A 17362-nucleotide genomic window follows, 5' to 3' on the forward strand; every position below is an offset into this window, starting at 1 on the left:
TCTAGTTTCAGGTTCCTAGGACAACGACCATGGATGTCCATATGGCATATATGTGAGTTGTTTTCTGTGACTTCTACAGGATTGCTAGTGGTGCAAGCAAAACAATTATATTTATTTTTATTTGTATGGGCTAAAGACAAATTCACAATTACAGTCAATTGTAAAATAATTAAATTTGTCACTTACATAGGATCCATAATTCACCACTTCAGTACTGTGACTGTGACACTGGAGAGAAGCAGAAGGGTCTTTTAGGGTGATTCATTGGCTGAAAAGGTCAAGGTGACAGTATTCAGATGGGATGTGAAATGTTAGGTCTCTCACCCCCCACCCCTACCCTTCCCCCCTTTGTTGTGCTTAAAACGTCTGGAGTTTGGGCACATCTTTTGCATTGCAGCACTAACTCCATCCGTAGAGACTGTGGATGAGTATCGCTTGCAAATGCCTCGCGTGCCTCTCCCCATCTGTGTCCATTGTAGAAAGCTCGCCAGATTACACTGTTTTCTAGAGAGTGAAGAAAGAACAAGAATACAGGACTCAGGACAAGCCTACTGTCAGAGATGCCAAAAGGATGTGCAAGCAGTTGCCCCCAGCATGTACTAAATGTCATATGCTACAGCTACAAAAACATTTCCCCTTTGCCAATGGTACTTCTTCCTGTTACTGTTTCTGTAGTGGGTCCTCAGGGCCACTCAACCATCACTGCCCCCCTGATGGTTTGGGGGCTCCCCTTTTGCTGCTTTCTCCACACCTGCTTTGGGGCCGATAGCTTCCCGTCCTCCAGGGACATATGTCCCCACCTCCCAGCCCGGAGACAAATGAACTTCTGGCTTCTCTTGCCAGGAAGGGGTCCTCGGGGACACTTCTGTCCCTGGTTTGCACTGGTCTACGACTGAACACCAGCAGGTGGCTGAAGGACACACAGGCTGTTGGCCACACTGCTTTATGATCTTCATCTTTACCTGAAACTGATTCAGAGAAGCCCTTGGCATCATCAAAATTCTCTAAGGAGAAGATAAGTGCTTAGAGGAGGAGGACCTTCCAGTGGACCCCCACACTAGTAGATCCCACCTGTTCAACTCCTGTGGCCAAGGCAGAGATACCAGCAACCCCTGAGGCCCCAGTTTGCTCCACACAATGGAACTCTGAATAGAGTTTGCACATATGGTCTGGATACACTGTATAGCAAACTTTAGCCCCTTGATACAGCTTTGGAGGCTGTGACTGTTCGGGTAAGTGCATTTCAGTACAGTACTGTCTGCAGTGTTTACCTCACTCCTGATGATAAAGCATCTCATGACATACTATTTGCATTGGTTTATCTCCCTCCCTCCCTCCTTCCCCCCCCCCCCCCCCCAATCTTTCCTAATCTTGGGCAATTTCGATACACACAACCCTATGTGGGTTTTAACCATGATCACTGGTTGTTGTAAGGGCCTCTGAAAGTTACTGGCACAACTTTAACTTTGCCTGTTAAATACTGATACCCCACACACTTCAGCATGGCACACAGTTTTCTCTGTCATTGACCTTTCCATTTGCAGCTTTTGGCTTCTCCCATCCATCCACTGGGGAGTTCATACTGACCTGTGTGGTATCAACCATTCCACAATCCTCCTGTCCCTTCCTCAGCATCACTCCTCTGGATGCATGCCCAGATGGGCTCTCAACATTGCTGACTGGAGTGCTTTTGCCTTTCATGTTGGCCTTGACTCCCTGCTGCTTGGAGACATCAACAAGGCAGTCCAGAATATAATTCCAGCCATTCATTTGACAGGTGATTTAGCAATCCCCTGTTCCTTGGGCCTGTTCTGACAAGAGTACCTTGGCAGTCATCAGAGATTGCAGAGGCCATTAGCAATAGTAGGCAGGCTCTCCAGCACCGTAAGTGACACAAATCGATGGAGCATCTTATTTACTTCAAGTGGCTTCATGCCTGGGTCTGCCCCGATGAAATGATGTAAATAAGAACGCTGGGAGCTGCATGTTTCAGCCATCGGACCACATACCTTTCCTTTGCAGGTTTGACCTAAGATGAGACATGCCTACATGTACTAGACGCTAGTAGGTGTATCTGCCATTACCTTGAAATTGATCTGTCTTCACTGACCCAGACACCATGGCTGAACATGTTGCTCTTCATATGCTCGAGTCTCAGCATCTGAGAATTATCAACCTGTCTCTCATGTTCTCAAGCAATGGGTGGAGCAAAGGCAATTACCTTTTACTACATGCCACCTGGAGCTGTATGAAGCTCCATTCATTGAATGAATGGGAATTAATCAGTGTCCTAGCCCTCCGGCCTGATACAGCTCCAGAGCGAGGTCACATCCACAACCAAATGATCAAGCACCTATCAGTGGATTGTCAGCATCATATCCTTGCCATCTGTAACTGGGTCTGGAACGAGGACCAGTTCCCATCATAGCCATTAAAAGCATTATTGTAACAGTGCTGAAACTGGGTTAGCACCTCTAGAGATTGGCAGTTATCTCCCAGTAAGTTTGACCAACGTTTTCCATAAATTGCTTGAATGCACAGCGAGCTGGTGGCTGTGTGGCTCCCTGAGTCTCAGGGTTGTCTGGCTGCATACCCATGTGATTTTCGCCAAAGCTGTTCCACTACTGATAATCTGTTTTGCCTGCAATCTGACAGCCTACCAGCTTTTACCCAGTGTCAATTCATTACAGCTGTCTTCTTCAACCTGCAAAAGCTGTATGACACAAGGCAGTGACACCATATCGTTGCTACCTTACACAGGTGGGGTGTGTTGAATCCACTCCCAATTTTCATCTAGAACCTCCTGTCACAGTGTATGTTCTGGGTTCTAGATGGTGCTTCCCACAACACTTTCCATATACAAGAGAATGGAGTTCTACAGAGCCCTGTACTGAGTGTCCTTGTCTTTCTACAAGCCATCAATGGTCACGTCCAGCTGTGAGGTCATCAGTATCACCCTCCTTGTATGCTGACTATTTCTGCCTCTTACTATTGCTCCTCTAGTGTGGATGTGGCTGAATATAGACTGTAAGGCGCCATACGAAAGACGTGGCCATGGGCACTCACCCGTGGCTTTTGGTATTCAGCTGCCAAGACCCAGGTTACATTTTTCTGTCAACATTGTATGGTTCGTCCACAACCAGAACTTTATGTTGATGACAAACTACTCAATGTGGCAGGAACTTACTGCTTTTTAGGACTGGTCTTTGATTCTTAGTTGACATGAATTCCCAATCTTTTGCAGTGTAAGTGAAAGTGCTTGCTGCACATCAGTACGCTTTGTCACCTGAGTAACACCAGCAGGGGTGCAGAGTGCACTACGCTTCTGCAGCCTTACAAATCCACAATAAAACCCTATCTTTGTTATGGGAGTCTGGCATATGGCACAGCATCATCATCGTCATCATTGTGGATACAGGATCTGATTCACCACTGTGGGGTTTGATTTGCAACAAGAGCCTTTTGAAGTAGTCCTGTAGACAGATAACACATGGAGGCTGGGGTCCATTCATTGTATATCAGGTGCCAACAACAGCTTCTCACTTATGCTACCTATGTTTGCAACTCTCCTCAGTATCGAAACTATCGTTCCCTCTTTCCAAACACGGAAACCCATCTTCCACAATGGTGACCCGGGTCAGGGATTTTGATTGCAGTCCACACACTGTCCCTCCCCTCCGAATTCCAGTTATTTCTTCCTCCACCTCTCCTCTAGGCCCACTCACATTCACCTCTGTGGGGAACCCATTGGTCACAGCTTTGTCTTGACCCATCATGAGGTCTGAGAGACACGGTCCCTCCTGAGGCCCTCTGCCACCCATTTTTGTCCATCCTTGGTACATCCTGGAGTTCAGCAGTAGTCTATACTGATTGCTTGATGGTTGCTGATCACGGGCTTGCTTACACTGTCATGGGTCATACTGAACTGCCTTCCTTGCTGGAAGCTGTAGTGTTGGTAGCCATCTCTTGTGCTCTTGAGCATATTCTTCCCTCCACTGGTGGGTCCTTCATCTGCAGCAGCCTCTTGACCAGTTTGAAAGCTTTCAACCAGTATTACCCTCAGCATCCCTTAGTCATTGCTAACCAGTATTCCCTTGAGCAATGTGGATGCTTAGTGATATTTGTTTGGACTCTGGGTGATGTTGGGATCTCTGAGAATGAACTTGCTGACAGCTTGCCCATATGGGCTACCAGTAAACTGGCTCTGGTAATTAGTATTCTGGAAACAACCTCTGGTCAGCATTACACCCAAGTTTTAGGAACCTGAATTACAGAATTAATCACTGTGAATTCAGACAACCAGTGATAAGGAGACTACGAATCTATGGAGGTCCTCCAAGCAAGTGTCTCACAAGCATTCAACCATCGTTTGGTGGCTCCACATCAGCTGTATCTGGTTGACTCATGGCCACCTCACTGTCATCAATCTCGTTCAACAGTGGTCTACATTTTGCTGTGCTGTTCAACCTAGCCACCCTGTGGCAGAATCTTAAACTCCTTAACTCACTACCCCTGGTGTTAAGAGATGATGCCTCAGTGGCTGACTTAGTTCTACATTTATTTCATGAAGAAGGCTTATGTCGCTCTCTTTAAGGGAGGGCAACTGAACCTTATCAGCTCATTGAGGGGTTGGCAGAACCAGAACACTCTGTTGCCTCTTCTGCCGAGACCAGGCTGCCGCTATCTGGGCTGGGTGGACCAGCCTGGTTCTCAGCCTACCTGCTCTTTTAGTTTTCTTCCCTCCTCTCACATTAATCTTTCGTCTCTGTACTTCTCTTGCCTTGTCCGTATTGATAGTCATTCCGAAGCAGTTTCTGAGTGAAGTACCTCTGGTAAATGGCGGGCCTGGGGATGTATGTCCCCTCATTGCATTCTGCTCCTGCTCTGTAGTGCTTCTTGCTGCTCCCGAAATGGGGCACCTTGCCTACCTTTAGTGCTCTGTTTCCCTTTTTTCTTTTTGTTCCTTATATTGGTTTGTGACCTTTCATAGACATTTGGGTTTTCTTCCTCTGGATTGTTTGTGGTAGGCTGTCTCATACCAACAGTCATGTAGACCTGCCTGCCTGTTTGAGGAAGTAGGGATGGAGAGATCTAGTAGTTCGGTGCCTTCAATCAGCCGACTGCCTCTGTCCATCTGCTAGCTTCTCTGTCCATCTGTTCCTGCCATCTCCCTCTCTGTCTGTTGTTCTTCCCTTCCTCTTGTCACATCATCCTGCCCACCTCCATAGGAGGTTGCTGGTTCTTACTTTCTTAGTATTTTAGTTTAGATAGTAATATGTGTACCTGGCTTCATTGAAGTCGAACCAGTGGTTAAGAGGTGACTGAAAACACATCCACTTTTGTAATATGTATGGTTACAGCTTATGCTGGTTGCTGCTTGGTATGTAAGAAATAATTTTGATTGATATTTTGGGGTCAGTCACACACTGTTGTGCTTGCCTTCAAGAATAAACAAAGCTTTGGTTTCAAATATATGAATTGTGGCACCACATTTTCTCACTGCCTGTTTCTAATATATATATATATAAAAACAAAGATGATGTGACTTCCCAAACGAAGTGCTGGCAGGTCGATAGACACACAAACTAACACAAATAAACACACAAAATTCAAGCTTTCGCAACAAACTGTTGCCTCATCAGGAAAGAGGGAAGGAGAGGGAAAGACGAAAGGATGTGGGTTTTAAGGGAGAGGGTAAGGAGTCATTCCAATCCCGGGAGTGGAAAGACTTACCTTAGGGGGGAAAAAAGGACGTGTATACACTCGCGCACGCGCGCGCGCACACACTCACACACACACACACACACACACACACACACACACACACACACACACACACACACACAAGCAGACATATTTAAAGTGGTCTTTAAATATGTCTGCGTGTGTCTGTATATGTGTGGATGGATATGTGTGTGTTTGCGCGTGTGAGTGTATACCCGTCCTTTTTTCCCCCTAAGGTAAGTCTTTCTGCTCCCGGGATTGGAATGACTCCTTACCCTCTCCCTTAAAACCCACATCCTTTCGTCTTTCCCTCTCCTTCCCTCTTTCCTGACGAGCCAACAGTTTGTTGCGAAAGCTTGAATTTTGTGTGTTTGTTTGTGTTAGTTTGTGTGTATATCGACCTGCCAGCGCTTTGTCTGGTAAGTCACATCATCTTTGTTTTTAGATGTATTTTTTGCACGTGGAATGTTTCCCTCTACTTTATATATATATATATATATATGAATGTGGCCAGCTATGGACCACATACAACTTAAGACTTATTGTGTTTCTTTTTCTTCCATTCTTCCCAGTACTTCTTCATTTTCTCGCCAACTGCTCGTCTCTGTTCATCTGTCCACACTCTCTTGGGTCGAGGTTTTGGCGCATCTTCTTCATAGTTTGCGTTTTCTATAAGTAGCCTAAAGTTATTACTGTCACGTATTATTTCTTCTGTAGCACCTATTTTGTTGGCGTCTTTCTTTACTGCTTCTATCCATCCTACGGTGTTTTTCAGCTTACTAACGTAATTAAAAATTTTCTTTGTAATTCGTGTTTCTTCCATTCTTTTTAAATGTCCATAAAATTTTAGCCGTCTCTTCCTCATTGTATCTGTGATCTTTTCTGTATTTTTGTATAGGTCTTCATTTCTCCTTTTAATGCACCTGTTTTCCTTGTTTTTCTCAGGACCTAGAATTTTTCTTAATATTTCTCTCTCTCTTTTTTCTAGTTCTCTTAATTCGCCTTTCTTATTCAATGTTAGGCACTCTGATCCATATGTTGCTTGTGTCCTAATAACTGAATTATAATGTTTAATCTTTGCTTGTATGGATATTGATTTCTTATTGTAGTAGTTTTGTGTTAATTTATATGCAGATTCCAACTTTTTTATTCTTTCTTTATTTGTTGTGTTATCCAGTCCATTGGCTTGGATCCACTCTCCCAGGTATTTGAATCTATCAACTCTTTTAATTTTTCCATACTTTGTTTTCATAAACTTTTCTGTATTATGTTTGTGTTCTATATACTTGGTTTTTTCGTAGGATATTTTTAGCCCAGTCTTTTCAGCAGTCTCGTGTAACATATCAAGCATAACTGTTGCGTCTGTTCGGTTTTCAGTTATCAATGCCATATCATCCGCAAAGGCTAAACATTTTACTTCAAATTTGTTCTTTCCTTGGCCCATGCTTATACCCTTTGTGCCTCTGTTTTTTAATGTGTTTTCCCATGTTTTTACTACTTTATCTAAAACCAAGTTAAAGAGAATTGGGGACAGTCCGTCACCTTGTCGAACTCCTGTTTTGATTTTGAATGGTTCAGAAATTTCGCCTTGAAACTTAATTCTTGATGTTGTATCTGTGAGCGTTTGTTCAACAAGTCTTCTGGTGTTTTCATCTATCCCTGATTCATAAAGTATCTGGAATAGTGTTTGTCTGTCAACTGAGTCGTAGGCCTTCTTGAAGTCTACGAAAGTAACTACTGTATTTTTATTTTGTATAGCTCTCACTCTCAAAATTGTTTTTAAATTAAGAATCTGTTCTGCACATGATCTACCTTTTCTAAATCCTGCTTGATAATCTCCTATATTAGGTCCTGCTTGTTCCTCTATTCTATTTAAAAGTGCTTTAGAAAGTATTTTGTATGTCACTGGTAACAAGGATATGCCCCTGTAGTTGTTGGTGTCTGTTTTATCTCCTTTTTTATGGAGAGAGCGGATCAATGCTTGTTTCCAGTCACTGGGTATGATTCCTTTTGTCCAAATGTCTTTAATTACTTTGTGAATTTTCTGACATTTGGATAAGCCCCCTAGTTTCCACATTTCTGCCACTATCCCATCCTCACCTGGTGCTTTGTTATTCTTCAATGCTTTGATAATCTTTTCTATTTCTTCTACTGTAGGTGGTTCCGATGGTGGATTTTCATGTTGTGGTTTTTGAAATTGTAACCTGTCATTAGGCTCCTCACAATTTAATAGATTTTCAAAGTATTCAGCTAAGATTTGGCAGTTCTCTTTATTGCTTAAAACCATTTTTCCATTTTTATCTTTAAAATGTAAACTTGGTGACTGGAATCCTGTTAAAACTTCTCTGAAAGTCTTATAGAAGTCTCTAGTGTTGTTCCTTTTGAAATCAGAATCCATTTCTTCTAATCTGTCTTTGTCATATTTTCTTTTCGTTGATCTGATGATTTTTGCTGTATTTTTCCTTTCTTCCTTAAACTCTTCCCAGTATTCGTGTTTCTTATTGCTGTTCCATTTTTTCCATGCCTTTAGTCGATTGTCAATTGCTTCATCTCACAGCTCATTCCACCATCTGTGTTTTGGTATTCTTCGTGGCTGTCCCATTTCTTTAACTGACTCTATCATTGTTTCTTTAATTTCTTCCCAATTATCCATTTTTCTTGTGTTTAGTATAGACAGAATTTGTCCTGCTTTTGCAGGAGAAATTTAGTGTTTACTCTTGGAAATCTTCTTGGTTTTGGTTTAGGTTTGTTTGGTTGGAACATGGTCTTTATTTCTGTCAGATAATGATCTGAGTCTATGTTTAGGCCCTTCCTCACTCTGACATCCAAGATTTCCTTCTAGTTGTGAGTCGTTGTTGCCACATGGTCCAACTGATATTCACCTTGATTTGGATTAGGTGATACCCACGTCTTTTTCTTTCTTGCAAGTTTCCTGAAACATGTCGACATTAATTTTAGATTAAACTGTCTACAAAAATCTATGCCTTTCCCCATTTCTGTTGGTTCTTGCATGTGCTGGATAATCTCCAACTACTGATTTAAATTTTATTTCTTTGCCAACTTGTGCATTAAAGTCTCGCACTAAAATTTTTATATGTTCTTTTGGTAATATGTATGTTTCGTGTTCAAGCATTTCCCAGAAATCTTCCACTTTGTCAACATTTGTTCTGTTATGTTGGTTAATAGGTGCATGTGCATTTATAATAGTGTAGCGTTTATTACCTGACTTGAACGTCAGTAATGAAATTCGTTCTGATGGGAAGCTAAAATTAGTTATTGATTCCGTAAGTTGCTGTTTGACCATAAATGCGGTCCCTAATATAGTTGTATTATTGGAATTTTTAATGGCTGGTTTTCCTTTGTAGATCCTGTATCCACCTGATTCAAATGCATTTTCGTCCAGATACCTTGTTTCTTGAAGAGCTAATATAAGTATGTTGCGTTGATTGAGAGCGTCCGTTAGGTGTTTGTTTTCCAACTTTCATAAGTGTGTTGATATTCAGAGTCCCCAGTAGATGTTTTTTCTTGGGTCTTATCTTTGAAGAAGTACTCGGAAGCTCCGACTCTTCCTTACATGATGTTCTAGGCTCTCCAGAATCCAAAGGCCTAGTTGCACCGCCATGAATAGCAATGGAAGATTGGTTACTTCCTGGAGTAGTTTCCATTTTGAAATTTACCATCATGTCTTAGGTTAAAGTTTGGTTTGGGGAAAGGTAGTTGATCCTTTCAATGATAAAAATTCAAGCATTTAGCTTAGAATTATAAGTGAGGCCGCCACTAACATGTGGGACAGACGCCTTTTGCAGCCGCCCACTGTGGGAACAGACGCTACAGTCTGGTGCTTTTATATAAAAGCCTGCCTCTTCCACCAGTTCCGCTGTTCTGATGATCTTCATCGGCGCCTTCACTGCCGTTGAGGTCTTCACCGTTTCCCTGGCTAGGGACCCTCACGAGGTACTATCACCCGGGCCAGGTGAACCAAGGTTTTTTAACGAGGTGTTACTCCTCCCTCTCCTCCTTTTTCAACCGGGCTTGGGACCAGCTTTGGCGGAGTTCACTAGGCCCTTCAGTCTTTTCCGTCTTTAATGTGTCTTAGAGAGAGAGACAGAGAGAGAGAGAGAGAGAGAGAGAGAGAGAGAGAGAGAGACTTTTAAACAGATCTTGTGTAGAAGCTGTTATGGCCATAACACTAATAATTTTATATATATATATATATATATATATATATATATAAAAACAAAGATGATGTGACTTACCAAATGAAAGTGCTGCCAGGTCGATAGACACACAAACATACACACAAAATTCAAGCTTTCGCAACAAACTGTTGCCTCATCAGGAAAGAGGGAAGGAGAGGGAAAGACGAAAGGCTATGGGTTTTAAGGGAGAGGGTAAGGAGTCATTCCAATCCTGGGAGCGGAAAGACTTACCTTCTGGGGAAAACAGGACGGGTATACACTCGCGCCCACACACACACACACACACACACACACACATATCCATCCACACATATACAGACACAAGAGGACATATTTAAATATGTCTGCTTGTGTCTGTATATGTGTGGATGGATATATGTGTGTGTGTGTGTGTGTGTGTGTGTGTGTGTGTGTGTGTGTGTGTGCGTGTGTGTGCGTGTGTGTGTGTGTGCGAGTGTATACCCGTCCTTTTTTCCCCCTAAGGTAAGTCTTTCCGCTCCCGGGATTGGAATGACTCCTTACCCTCTCCCTTAAAACCCACATCCTTTCGTCTTTCCCTCTCCTTCCCTCTTTCCTGATGAGGCAACAGTTTGTTGCGAAAGCTTGAATTTTGTGTGTATGTTTGTGTTAGTTTGTGTGTCTGTTGACCTGCCAGCACTTTCATTTGGTAAGTCACATCATCTTTGTTTTTAGATATATATTTCCTACGTGGAATGTTTCCCTCTGTTATAACCATATTATATATATATATATATATATATATATATATATAATTATTGTTATGGCCATAACAGCTTCTACACAAGATCTGTTTAAAAGTCAGTCTCTCTCTCTCTCTCTCTCTCTCTCTCTCTCTCTCTCTCTCTCTCTCTAAGACACATTAAAGACGGAAAAGACTGAAGGCCCTAGTGTTTGGGTAAAGCAAGATCCCGAACTGAAACAACATGCTGATGGGTCTGAGCATAATGTAAGTTTTCACACAAGCACTGTATTGTGGAGGAAGTGTTGTAAGAATGTCATGACACAAATATGGGGCATTAGAGCTAAATTATCATGGATAGTGTAAAATTGTAACCTATGGTACCAGCTATTTTCAAGAATGTTTGTGATTGTCCAGTTGACTCTAGTTAGATGTGTCATTTGTAGGTTATTACCAATAGTATTTTAACAGCACTTGTTACAAGCAAATCTTTATGAACCATTACCCTTGCATTAATTTTTTTTATTATGGTTCTATGTAATGAATGCCTTAAGTATGTATTTGGTGTCAACAGAGCAAGGAAGACTTCCTCTTGGAAGTAATTGTTAATCTTGTTACATGTCTCTGTGTCACAGTGCTGTAACAGATGATGGGGAACTATGATACGTGATGGGTATATTGTAGAGTTCCCAGTCACTATTCACTGTAGTATTTACATCATTACTGAAACCCTGCATTGGGTGTATGTAATTCATTATGATTTTCCTCCAGTACACATGAGATAAATTTGCATTGTTTCCTAAAGAGCAGGCACTGAAAATACATCATGATATGGCAAGAAGCTGTGTAAATAACATTAAATTTGGTTAATTTTGATGATAATGTGTGGAATGCCATATTCATTTGATAAATGACCAAAAAGTGCTGTTTATGGGTTTACAGCTAGATTATTTTCATCTCTATATTATCTGAGTTTTTTTAATTGTTGCCACACACACATATCAAGTTTGTATATGGGAGTATGACCACTCTATAGAGCAGGCCATAGGGCCTCTGAAATCAGAGTAGATTATGTGACAGGAATAGAAAGTGAAAGTATGCCAAATAAATACTACACAGTCGCTGATAACAAAATCAGTGCAATAAGAACTGATTTGGATGCATTGAGACACTCACTCTTCCCAATTGATAAAAATCACTGCAAAGTTGGATGATAGTCATAAGAAAGGAATATTGAGAGCTGTGTCATACACACAGAAGTTAGCAAGCAGATATAATTCAGATTGTTTTCTTCTTTCAGACTGTTAAAGATCCGTTGGGAATATCTTGGCCCACTGATTTTATCAAGGAGGATCCCGAATTAAATTTGGAAATGAATGTAACTGAGAATATTGTAAGTATTCACATCTCAGACGTATTGTTTGTAGTTAAGTAATAAGTCTTTTAAGTGTGTAGAGTAAAAGATGCATTCAGTGGAATTGTCACAGATTGTCAGTTTTCTGGAACTTGTTGCTGTTCGTAATTGTAGAGTGTTCTTATACTCTTGCACTTGACTTTCATATCACCTGTTGAATGCTGACTGCTTTAAATAGAAGTGGAAAGGGACTGGTGGTGAGTATAATCCTGTTTTCCATAGCTCATGTTGATATCAACTATACTGTATAATGGCTGTGTGTGATGGTCACAACATTAACATTTAGATGAAGTGTAAGTTGTAGTAGTCTAGGTCATTAGAGTAATATTCCTCCTTTCAGTAACTCCTGATAAATACAATTCAAAAGAACATTGGCTGTTCTTATCTCTTATGTGAATCATAGTTATTCTTTTTTTTTGTGTTTTGAAAAAGAGATAAAATTGGTGTGTTGTAGATCAGCCCTAATAGTTTGGCCACAACCTGTACATATTGTGGCAGCTTCTGTGGTACCTGTTGTATTAGTTACAAAATTTTCAATAGTAGAAAAACTCTGTGTATGGCTTTGGTGAATGATTGTACATAGATGAAGCCATGTGTGGCCTCACCATTTGAGTCCTGACAGATCTAAAGAAGAAATACTAATTTTTTGAAATATGCTTTATGACCTTGCTAAGGGAAAGAGATGCTCACATTGATAAACATGTCACAGGAATGAAATTGGACAGACTGGGAGTATTCAACACACAATTGCAGAAATTTTGGTACTGGCTCATTCTTGATCTCATTGTTCATAAACTTCCTGCAGTTATAAAGGATTCTTCATGCACTGAAATGTTGATTTCTTCAAACAAGCATACAGGTCAAGGAACCAAACTATCATGCTATGGACAAGTTGGGGAGTATGTAAAGGAGTGTAGCTGATTCACAGCTAACAGGCAAAGACTTAATGTCACAGAGCCTCATATTATGCCATTTTAAACTAATTAAAGGGATGCATTTGCATCACAAGTAGACAGTACAGTAAGTGAAACAGTAGTAGTGTTGTTCCACAAGAAGGGTTTCATAGAAATGAGAATGTCATGCATAGAAGTCAGGGATGTGCATATGGGGAGTTTGGCTAAAAGAACAAACTGTAGGGTGTTCTAGAGCATAGCTGTAGTTGGAAAAGTGGCTGGATTGTAGTTAGTGACCACTAATCATAAAGATACAAAAGGCCTCCGCATGTAGCCCAAGAAATCACAGGTCAAACAAGATACCTCCATGGCACAAGGGCCAGAGGTTCAGGGATAATGTCCACTGCATGGAGTGCTGCTCCCACAGCAAGTGGGCAGAACAGTGTGTTGCTGGTTGTGTGTTCTGGAAATCCATGTCATGTGGTTGGCACTGAAATCACTGATGTGTACCCCACTTGTTACTTTGCAAATACGTAACTCTGCTTAAATAGTGGTGGATACATGAGCAAGTCTATGAATGGGATGTGTGACCATAACAGTGATCCTGAGTAGCACATGCAGCTGTGCAGTGAACATATTAGCTCTGTCAGCAAGAGTGACATGCAGTCTTTGTGGTCTCAGTAGCATAAAATGCTAGGGCTTAATAATGATGCTGGCCAACAAGATTCTGTGTTAGCAAGAGCAAGCTAGCAAGATAGCAATGTAATACTTTGTTGGAGAAGCAATTCAATGGCAGGCTGCTGCATCTGTTACTGGTAGGTTCAAACAACACACAAGTGTTACAGAGATGCATCAGAAACTCAAATGAGAATTCCCAGACAAAGGGGTGACGTTCTTTCGAGGAATGCTATTCAGAAAATTTAGAGAACTGCCATTTGAAGCTGACTGCTGATCGATTTTGTTTCCAACATACATTGCACATAAGGACTATAAAGATAAAATTCGTGAAATCAGGGCTGATATGGAGGCACATACAGTCTTTTTCCCTCGTATTTGCAAGTGGAATGGGAAAGGAAATGACCATCAGGGTTATGGGGTACCCTTTACCACGCGCCATTCGGTGGATAGCGGTGTATCAATGTATATGTAGATACTAGGTAAAGTAAGTAGCTGACTAATGTAGTAGGAGTAACAGTGATATTTTAGTAGTATATGTACATGTTCGTACGCACATACATACATAAATACATACAAAATAATCTATTAGAAGTTCCCATAATTAGCAGTGTGAGTAGATTAGCACTAGTCACTAGCAGCTGGTTGTCAGTATTCCTGTGGGAGCTTCTGCCTTCAGATCTGCACCCTGGCTCATCCCACATCCATCCACATCATTTATAGAATGCAATGTGTAAATCGAAGTGTGAACAAATGGATATGATTAACACCCCATCTCTAGCCACAGCAGAGGTACAGTGTTGAAAGCAAATTTAATGACAAAAATTCTGGAACATTCAATAATAAATGCAACCCATCAAGACAAATTAAGGTTATCATATTTTACTGAAAGAAGTTATACCTGTATGATCAGTTCCTCAGGGTGATCAAAATCATCAGATTTCACAGGACTATAACTTTGTCATAAATAAAGATATAGAATTGGGGTCAGATTTTTACTTCTATACATTCCTGAAAAGCCTTTATTTACAAAGGAACTATAAGATTTTCCCATTGTGTACAATTTGTGTCTGCACATACAACATTAATGTGCTTCTCACAGCTGTGTTTAGGATCAGATTCATCATTTACTGATCACAAATATCAATTCTTTTCAACTTCTTCAGACTTGACCCATGCATTTACAAGCATGTCAGTTTAGGAAACTCACTGCTATTGCCATGTAGCATCATAGTTCAAAGTTGTTGGAAGAGGAAGCACATAGGTGGAGCGTTCCACAAACTCCCACCAATAAAAAAAGATATCATACTGTGAGATGAAGCAAATTTCAAGGTTAGGTCGGCAGACCATTATAGCTGATCAGTACCTCAGGCAGATTACTGTTAAGAAGTGCTCTTTCGTGCAGGTTCCAATGTGCAGTGGTGCACCATATGAAAAATTGTTTCCGATAATTTTCCATCTCTGCTGTTTTGGGTCCATTTGTGTGTTTTCTTATAATGTCAACTTACTTCTGTTTGTTACAGAACTCCCTTTTCCTCAGATTCAATTCAGTGATGGTATCACTAAACTGTTAATCACATTACATAAGTTGAATAATAAATCGTGATCACTACCAACAAACTTCTTGTCCCATATTGCACAGCACATTACCCTTATTAATGTTGCAGCTACCAGTTAAAGTCTTATCCCTTGAAGACTCATTTTATAAGATGTAAAGTAATCAGAAATGACCTGCTACTGGAATTACTAGACATTATTGGCCATACTCTGAGTGAAACATACTGCATACAGTTCCTTGGTGTCTGCTTGGATTTCATATTGAAATGGGGTCAACAAATTGGTAAACTTGTCGATTCCCTCAGCGTTACTCACCTAGAGGCAATTACGATGGCTTCTTTTGGATTTTTCACTTTTTTGAATTATCTTCTGGCACAGCCAACTAGAAATAAATAAAATATTAGTTACTTAATGTAAAAACCAAGAGTTATGTAGTGACATGAAGGTGCAAGATTCCCTAGGTCAGTGAAGAGGTTTATGCAAGGTGTTCATATCACATTCCTACTACAAGATTGTGTTGGATAAATACTAATTTGTTCATAGCTGCCATGCCCTATAAGATTATCCCATTGGATAGTACTGAGTGAAAGCATGCTAGGAAGCATTTCTGCAAGTTGATACTCTGGACGAACATTCATTAATGGCAAGGCAGAAAAGTATGAGCTATTTGGTTGACTCATTCTCATGCTGGTGCCTCCTTAATCTATTACCGATTCGAATGCCCAAGAACTTAACACATGGATCCTCATCCAGTGTCTGTCCCTTGTATCTGTGTCATTTGGATCAGTTTGGAACTGCACGATGTGTGTTTATGAAAGTATAAAGTTTGAATTTTGGTTCTGTTGCTGTACACCAGTTGCAAGCATGTTCCATTATTCTCCTGGCTGTTTCTATTATGAATGTGTTTGCCAGTTATCAGTGTACTCGTGTCATCAGCAAGCATTGCAGATTTTGGAGGCACGTCCAATGGTTTTAGCACAACATTCATGTAGTTCAGTATACATCAAATGATGAACCCTGTGGGACATCGTATTAATTGTTTCCCCATTTTGTAATCAGTTTTACTCCCAAGGTATCATTTATTACTAGGACACAGTTTTTTGTTGCTAAGCTAAGATTCAGTTCTTGTAACTGTAATTCTTTTAACACCATAACAGTGTTGTTTACTGAGTAAAGGGAGAAGAAGGTTTCAATGTGATGCCAATAAGTTTTCTCCACTTGTACTGCATATTTGTCATGCTGTGAAGTCAGCACAGTATTTTAGTTATTAGGTTGCTACAATCATCACAAGATGATTTCCTGCTTCTGTCACTAAATGATTCTTGTGATTTGACCATTCATCTGATGAAACTGGTGTCTGGTGAAGTATACACTTCCTGACTGAGTCTGATGGATCTAATTTCAATGGTCACTTTTTCTACCTAGTGTTTTTGGCTGCTGTTAAGAAATTGTTTTCATGGCCTGATATTTTTTCAGTTTTTCTAAATATTAGGCTGGTGCATAAGTTTTTAGCACTTTCGTTTTGCATGTTGGTATTTCAGTTGCTGAGGGTTTATTTATCATTTGTAATTTTTTATTTGTAGTTCACTGTTGCTGTTTGAGTTTACATATTGTCATTTTGTCATTTGGAGATACTGAGTGGAACTGTGGTCACTAGAAAGTGGAGTGCCAAGTGGAGAAATAGCACTGTTTATATATTCATCTGTTTGGGCACTATAGAGAGGTAACAAAACTGTAGGCAGCCAGAAACATTTGTGCCCTGTTCATGTTTAATGCCACTGGACAGAGCTTGGCAAGAAAATGGTTTTTTCATTCTAAGGGGATTTTTTTATGCCATTAGTGACTTACCTTCACAGTTTGATGATCATTTAAATATATTAATTCACAATGATCATTGTTATTGTTCTTGAGAACTGGCAAATTCGATGAACTGTCATCATTTCAGGACCTTCTGACATTCACGTGCAGTGGAGAAGGCTCAAAAATAGGGTGTACAGATACTACATGCACTAAACCAAAATCACAAAAATGGATGGCCATATGTGCATCCTTGGTTGCCTGCCATCAGTTGCTTGTGAACAAGACTAATCATTCTTGCCATATATCATTATGGTGATCAGAAGTGGTGGCTTTGTACTAAAATAAGGAAAAGAAAGGAATGGTTGGGCCCAAAGAAAGCAACAACAAAAAGCATCCACAA

At 40.6% G+C, this 17362-nt stretch overlaps 1 protein-coding gene across 1 annotated transcript in view; it reads left to right on the forward strand.

Moving 5' to 3' along the window:
• The window catches only part of LOC126442753 (zinc finger protein 665-like), a 92750-nt gene that overhangs the window by 20152 nt on the left and 55236 nt on the right, over positions 1 to 17362 (forward strand). Inside the window, exon 4 of the mRNA XM_050090781.1 lies at positions 11924 to 12016. Within this exon, the coding sequence (XP_049946738.1) occupies positions 11924 to 12016 (93 nt within the window). The remainder of the gene's footprint in view (positions 1 to 11923; positions 12017 to 17362) is intronic.

Source organism: Schistocerca serialis, unplaced genomic scaffold (genome assembly GCF_023864345.2).
Source record: "Schistocerca serialis cubense isolate TAMUIC-IGC-003099 unplaced genomic scaffold, iqSchSeri2.2 HiC_scaffold_1402, whole genome shotgun sequence".
Lineage (NCBI taxonomy): Eukaryota > Metazoa > Arthropoda > Insecta > Orthoptera > Acrididae > Schistocerca > Schistocerca serialis.